The sequence below is a fragment of the Gekko japonicus genome, unplaced genomic scaffold, assembly GCF_001447785.1.
Source record: "Gekko japonicus isolate JY-2015 unplaced genomic scaffold, Gekko_japonicus_V1.1 scaffold4400, whole genome shotgun sequence".
Lineage (NCBI taxonomy): Eukaryota > Metazoa > Chordata > Lepidosauria > Squamata > Gekkonidae > Gekko > Gekko japonicus.
Window position 1 is genome coordinate 28,379 of NW_015174982.1, and position 7,574 is coordinate 35,952.

At 50.9% G+C, this 7,574-nt stretch overlaps 1 protein-coding gene across 1 annotated transcript in view; it reads left to right on the forward strand.

Moving 5' to 3' along the window:
* CCDC124 (coiled-coil domain containing 124) overlaps window positions 1-7,574 on the forward strand; it is a 33,243-nt gene that overhangs the window by 18,479 nt on the left and 7,190 nt on the right. Inside the window, exons 4-5 of the mRNA XM_015425169.1 lie at window positions 1,044-1,224; window positions 5,826-5,940. Coding sequence (XP_015280655.1) covers window positions 1,044-1,224; window positions 5,826-5,940 — 296 coding nt within the window. The remainder of the gene's footprint in view (window positions 1-1,043; window positions 1,225-5,825; window positions 5,941-7,574) is intronic.

Genomic DNA, 7,574 nt, shown 5'->3' on the forward strand with positions numbered 1-7,574 from the left:
CTCTCTCTCTCTCTCTCTCTCTCACACACACACACACACACACACACACAGACACCCCATTCTTCTGCAACTTACCAAACATTAAAAGAAATGTGCACTTAAAACTCACAATCGTTACAGGATGGTTAAAGGGAAGGGCAGTCCTTTTGCTTAACACACTGTCGGGCACCCGTTCTTTGTTTGAAAGGGATCGAGCTGCCTTAGCGCCCCCGTCGTGGCAGCAGGGTGGCAGATAGCCTTTAAATGCCCACTCTCTCCACATGGAAATAGGGGGCACCCTTAGGAATTTCTGCGCAAATGCAGAGTTAATAAATGCAGCAGAACGCTTGTATTAGCTTTTCAGCAAAGCAACTTTTGCTCATGAGGGAGGGTAAACCGGAAGTTGGAAGTAAGGGAACAGTACAGGAAAAACCATCCTCTATAGCTACTCTCTAACCTACATCTTTTTCTTAGAGGCTTCTTATACCCCAGGTGAGGACAAACTAGAGAAGGAGGAGAAAGAGCAATACACCTGAAACCCCATGCTTACTCTCTGGTCCGCCTCCGAAGTATTGATTGCCCAGTTGGAGAATCCCATTGCTAACCGATTATGCATTTTGTCACCTTGCTCTAGCAGCAACTAAGGGCAGGCTTCCCCACTGGGGTCCCTAGCTTTAAACTAGCTAGGACATCCGCAGGCATAAACCAAACACTAAATTCTGTCACGACTACAGAGAGAGACCTTGCAAATGCCGACAGGTACTTGGTGGGTAGGCAGCCTGGTTCCTATCGCCTGGCCCTCTAGCCTGGTATGCCGCTCTATGGCAAGTACCCATCGACCCCTCCCATGGTTTCTGTTGTGATAAACATGGGGCCTGTGCAGCCGAGCGACGGAGCTCTCGTGATGACGTTCAGCCGGCACAGCCCGTGGACTTCTGAGCAAAAGCGTTGGAAGCAGGCGTTGCAATTGGAGCGCAGGAAATACAGCTTCCCTAGATTCTGTGCCTCGGTGTTGCGACAGCAGGTGCCAAGGCTGAGTCGCTCTCTTCCTCCGTCCCCTCTAGGAGGAGCGCGAGAAGCGCCGTCTGGAGCAGCTCAGTCGGAAGAAAGAGCTTCAGCGCCTGCTGGAGGAGGAGGATGCCACGATGAAGGGGAAGTCGCCCAAGCAGCTAGTCCCCAGTAAGGTCACCAGAGCCCAGATCGACGAGTCGCTCCGGAAAGACCAGAAGGAGAACGGGGACGACGGTGAGCTCTCTGTGTTCTTGGAATTCCCAATGGGCTCGACTGCAAAGGCAGGAAGAGACACCCGCTGACCCATAGCTACAGTGGGGCGAGTGGGGGCTCTGCCCCCTTCCTTAAAGGGCTGGCCCCACAAGATTTTTTTAGAAGAGTGGGAGGGGCCATGCGCACGGGCCCCCTGCGTCTTCTCAAAAGCATTTAAAGGGATCCTTTATATGCTTTCGAGAAGAAGCGGGGGATGGCATGCACCCCTCTCCCTCCAGCTGATCAGCGGTCCACGTGCGCCCCACCATTCAGCTGAAGGGCCGTTTAAATCTTGCAGGAGGGGAGGGAGAGGGGTGGCCGCCGGCAGTCGGGCTTGGGGGCGAAACCCTCGCTACGGGCCTGCCGCCCCGAGTCTTGCAGCAGGCGCCACAGGCCGCGCAAAATCTTCCAGCTGCTTTCCTCCGGCCTTTGCTCCAGGGTGCTAAGAGAAGTCTCCACCCGAGCCCCTGGAATCTTCCCCCACACAAGTCTCTCTCCATATTTAAAATAGCTTACTGTCCCCAGCAATCGCTGCACATTTATGCTAGGTCGACTGAATGCTTTGCCTGCAGCCAGATTGAAGGTGCGCCTGGCTAGAGTTCCATTCTCTGGGCGCCTCTGACGTGCTTCTGGCATGGTTGAGATCACTGGCCATGTTTTGTTGTTCCGTGACCAATGGACTTCATGGCGAGAACTTTGGGTGGTGATGTTCCGTCATGGGAGACCTCGAAGACCAAATAATCTGGTGGACTCATCTCCTCCAGGAGATGTCCTGGAATTGTACCAAGATCTACCTTGAACAATCAGTAAGCCAGTGAAGTTCCCGGATACCCACCTGTTTCGTTGTTTTGTTAAGTTCTGCGCCCTCCCACCATATGGTAAATTGCCATCAGGGATTTTATTCTGGTTTTATTTTTATTAACTGTATTGGATTTTAAAATTTGCATTTTGTTTTATGCCTCTCTTGTAGCGGTTAAGTGCGCGGACTCTAATCTGGGAGAACCGGGTTTGATTCCCCACTCCTCCACTTGCACCTGGCGGGATGGCCTTGGGCAAGCCGTAGTTCTGATAAGAGCTGCCCTTGAAAAAGAGCCGTTTCTGTCAAGAGCTCTCTCAGCCCCACCTGCCTCACAGGCAATGCTCCCTCGAAGCTGTGGAGTTTTGTGAGCAAAAACTCTACTTTGTGAGCCACTGGCATTAAAGTTGTGAGTGAGCGGTTTGGCTCCTGCATAAATTAGCTTGCTCTGGAGCCCTCCTTCCTGAGCCAAGACAAAAATGTGTGAGATGGAGGCTAAAAAAACTGTGAGCTAGCTCACATTAACTCAGCTTAGAGGGAACACTGCTCACTGGGTGTCTGTTGTGGGGAGGGGAAGGAGTTTGTAAGCCGCTCTGAGACACCTTTGGGTAGTGAAGGGCAGGGTATAAATCCAGTCTCTTCTTCCTCTTCTTGTACAACACCTAGAAATCGGCATAAGCTGGGATAGGGTGATTGATAAATCAAAATAATAATAATAACAATAGTTTTGAGTAAGGACCAACTTGCCAATGGGCCTCAAGCCGTGTCCGTCGTGTTGGCTGTCGTCAGTCCTGCAGTTACGCGATCTGCGGCCCAATTCTGGTCCATTATAGTATCTTTGAGACGCTCCGCTGCGAAGTATTGACGTTACAATCTCACTCTTGTGGTAGCGGCATAATTTACTTTTATCATCGTTCTGTGACCGTTATTGATGTTTGCTCCGTGATTTTATTGCATGGCTCAAGACCTCCGGTCGAAGGAGCTTACCATCGATAAAGGGAAAGTATTTGGCCGGTGACCATGTGCATTGGCTTAAATAAGCCTCTCTCAGGTGACCCCTGGTGCCTTGCCTTGAGAAATAGCAACCTAAGATGCTTGCCCAGAGCCAGGGAGTTTGGACAGGAGCAGAAATTGGATCGTTCATATGACTGGATGCTGGTGACGGGATCTGGTCCCCGGGTATGCTTGGAGAGCAGCCTACGTAGTCCGGCTTAGCCCGAACTCTTTGGAAGCTGATCAGGGTTGACCACATCAACCCTGTGCTTGGATGGGAGACCACCAAGAAAGGCTGTGGTCGCTATGCAGAGGAAGGCCATGGCAAACCACCTCTGCTCATCTCTTGCCTGGATGCCCTGTAGATGGGGTTGCCTTGAGTCAGTTAATGAACATAAGAACATAAGAGAAGCCAATGTTGGCTCAAGCCAATGGCCCATCCAGTCCAACACTCTGTCACACAGTGGCCAAAAACACCAGGTGCCATCAGGAGGTCCAGCAGTGGGGCCAGGACACTAGAAGCCCTCCCACTGTTGCCCCCAAGCACCAAGAATACAGAGCATCACTTGCCCCAGATTGAGAGTTCCTTGTGGCTAATAGCCACTGATGGACCTCTGCTCCATCTGCTTATCTAATTCCCTCCTGAAGCCGTCCATGCTTGTAGCCATCACCACCTCCTGTGGCAGTGAATCCCACGTGTTCATCACTCTTTGGGTGAAGAAGGACTTCCTTTTATCCATTCTAACCCGACCGCTCAGCAATTTCATGGAGTGCCCACGTGTTCTTGCATTGTGAGAAAGGGAGAAAAGTACCTCTTTCTTTACCTGCTCTATCCCATGCATAGTCTTATAAACCTCGATCATGTCACCCCTCAGCCGTCGTTTCTCCAAGCTAAAGAGACCCAACCTTCATAGGGAAAGTTGCACCAGCTCAGCAGTACTTTTCTTTCCGGTCTAACCTAGACGGCCCAGGCTAGCCCAATCTTATCCAGTCTCAGAAGCCCTGGTTAGTACTTGGGTGGGAGACGGCCGAGGAAGCCCAGGGTCGCTACGCAGAGGCAGGCCATGGCCAACCACCTCTGAACGTCTCTTGCCTTGGAAAGCCCCACGGGATCACCAGCTGGATAGCAAAAGAAAGCGAAAAATGTTTGGCGAGCGCGTGACCAGAGAACCCTTCCTAGAGCTCTGTGGTTTGCCAGTGCCTGAAAAGAAGACGTCTTGGGGAATCTCCCACGAATAGCCTCTTGGGTTCCCAGAAGATAAGGTAGAAATATTTAATCTTTTAAAAAATGAACTCATAGCCACAAGATGTCGTGGCAGTCCCTGGCTTGGTGGTGGAAAGGGCCGTCACGTCATAGCCAACTCCGTGGTGACCTGTAGGGTTTTCAAGGCAAAAGGCCCTTTTTTCCAGAGGTGATTTGCCATTGCCTGTCTCTGCATAGTAACTGTTATGTATTACCTTATGGAGATAGCCTCAGGGCTTTTTTTGTAGAAAAAGCCCAGCAGAAACTCATTAGCATAATTGGCCACACCCAACAGCAGAAACTCATTAGCATATTAGGCCACACCCCTGACAGCACAGCTCATTAGCCCATTAGGCTGCACCTCCATGTTACCAGAAGTATTCTGTTTACCTTATTTGTTGTCAAAACCCAGGGCCTTTTTTGGGAGCAGGAACTCCTTTGCATGTTAGGCCACACACCCCTAATGTAGCCAATCCAAATGAGTTCCTGCTGTTGGGTGTGGCCGATTATGCTAATAGGTTCCTGCTGGGCGTGGCCAACTCAGCAGCCAGCCGGAACTCCGTTCCTGTGCGTTCCTGCCCAAAAATAGCCCTGCATAGCCTGAATGGAGAATGAGCCTGAGCTTCAGTCTCAAGCTCCATAGACTCCAAGTATCCTAAAATCAACAACCTGATTGGCTGATGTTGTGGAACGGACGAATCAAGAAAGACGATGACTTTTGGCGGGATAAAACCCTGTTGGCCTTAAGCGCTCACTCATGATTGGACTTTAGTATTCTAGGGGTGTGGTTTAGCTAGTTCCAAATTGTATATAAGTTGGGATTGTCCTGTGTGTGTCGTCGTGTTCTGAGCTGAATAAAGAAATCACTTTGAGAAAAGCTGCCTCAAGCCCGGTGTATAATAGCAACCCTGGACTTCCCATCCAAGGACTAACCAGGGCCGACCCTGCTTAGCTTCCAAGATCAGGGACCCACTGGCTTGACCTTCAAAAGGAGTTTAAAAACCTTCATGGAGAAGAAGAGGTCCATGGGTGTCTATGTTAGCTTAATGAACCCCCAGCTTCAGAGGAAGACTGTCTTATGTACCCACTGTTGTGGCATAAAAAACACGAGACGCCTCGTGGTCTTCCCCGTTGTGGCATCCGGTTGACTTCTGCAGGACGCCCAACTAGAAGAAGAAGAGATTAGATTTATACCCCGCCCTTCACTGCCCGAAGGAGTCTCAGAGCGGCTTACAATCTCTTTCCTCCCCACAACAGACACCCTGTGAGACAGGTGGGGCTGAGAGAGCCCTTTCGAGGTCTGCCCTTGAGAGAACAGCTCTGAGAGAACTCGCGGCTGACCCAAGGTCACACCAGTAGCTGCATGTGTGTGGCAGAGCGGGGAATCAAACCCGGTTCTCCCGGATCAGAGTCCCCGCTCCCAACCACTACACCAAACGGGCTCTCCGGATGAAGGCATCGCAGTCTGATCCTAGTGCGGCTTTTCTTACACAGACAGGCTGCAGTGTGAAGGAGTGCTGAAATGCTTTATTTCTTCTCCCCCCCCCCCAGAGGAAAAACAGAAGAGCCACCTTGATGTGCCCTTGGAGGAGAACATCAACAGGAGGGTGCTGGATGAAGGAGCCGTGGAGGCCCGGACCATAGAAGACGCGATCGCCGTGCTCAGGTACTCCCAGCAAGGCTGGTTGCTGCTTCACCAAGTGGGGGGGGGGACACCCGGAAGTGATGTCATCACGCCGGACATGTCACCGGGCGACACTCTAGCAATCAGCCCGAAAACTCTATGGTACCATAGAGTTCTCAGGCTGATTGCTAGAGCGTTGCCCAGTGACGTGCCCAGTGTGATGATGTCACTTCTGGGTGATGTCGTCACGGCGCGCACTATGCGTGCGCGTGAACCTCCCAGAGAGAAGCCAATGCTCCCCCACTGCTCCACGGAAACGACTTGGCAACCCTAGGAGAGACGGTTTGCCATTTCAGACTGCACCGCTTTTCCCCCCATTTTTCGCCTGCGTGGGTGATCTCCGGCTTTTTTTTAAACGTTCGATTAGAGCACTAAAGCGCTATAACACAACACTCCAGGCATTCCAATGGGGTTGCTATAATGCTGTTTTGCTGTTGTGTCATAGCGCTATAGCGCTGTAAAGCGAACGTTTTTAAAAATGCCGGAGATCACCCGCACGGGTGAAAAACGGTGGGGAAAAGCGTTTCGGATCCGGGAGAAGAAACTGAAGACTACCTGGAAGTGGTTTACAGGTAAAACGGTTCAGCCCCATTTCCTGAACGGGACAGAAGCGTTTGTGTGTGGAAGTACAAATATATTCTGGTAGGGAACCAGTTCTAAAACGGTTCTGTCTGAAATGTCAGACCAGAAACCATTTGGGAACCATTCCTGAACCAGAATATATCGCCTGTCTGAAATTCCTCACCGTTTGTCCTGCTGTGTGGCTTCACATTCAGAAGTGCATCATTCACCGGAGGCCTCTGAAGCCTGGGTTTTTAATTTTATTTCTTTACTAGTCCACTACTCGTGCTTCGCTACGGTATTTAAGTTCCGTAAATCCAGTTATAATACTGATGATGTGAAGTTTGAAATGTGACATTTGTCGTAGGAATCTAATGGAGAAGATTGTAGTGTAGGAAATGAAGTGAGACATACGTACTTTTTTCTCTCTCTACCAAAGGACCTCTCTCTAGACCACATTGGTGGTTCTGCCCTCAGGTGCCAGGATCACCAGGCTGCTTGATGAGCTCACTCTGGAGCAGGCCACATAGAACTGTCCATTTAAGAAGCAGTCGTCTGTTAAGTCCGCTCCTGCTACCTTCCACAAAAGTGATGGCCTCTCTACTAGTGTGCCTAGATTGTTTTGCTCATATGGAGACTGTGTTGTTCTGAGCACCTCAGGGTGATCTTGCTGGTACTTGGCCTGTGCAGCTCAGTGCACTGCAGGAGTACTATGAGCAAATGTCTTTGCCGCATTCCTAAGTTGCCTCCTCCTTGTAGCGTTGGTGTATCTGGCTCGACGTTTGCCAGGAGCTTTCTTGGGGGCAGTAAGAGGTGAGATGTGTGAGGGGGAGTTGGTGTGAAGGAGTGGTGATGTGGTGGACATTTCTTCAGGTTCATGAGGGAGGCACGCATCGAAATGGCTCCTAGAAATGTCCTTTACTATCTCCCCATAAACATTCATACCCTGGCCCTGCTCCTACACCTGACAGACACTGGTCTGTCTGGTGTTGGGGGGGGATTGTGTTTAAAGGCATCGGGGAGGCTGGGCCAGCAGCAGTGCTAAGGCAGTCCTG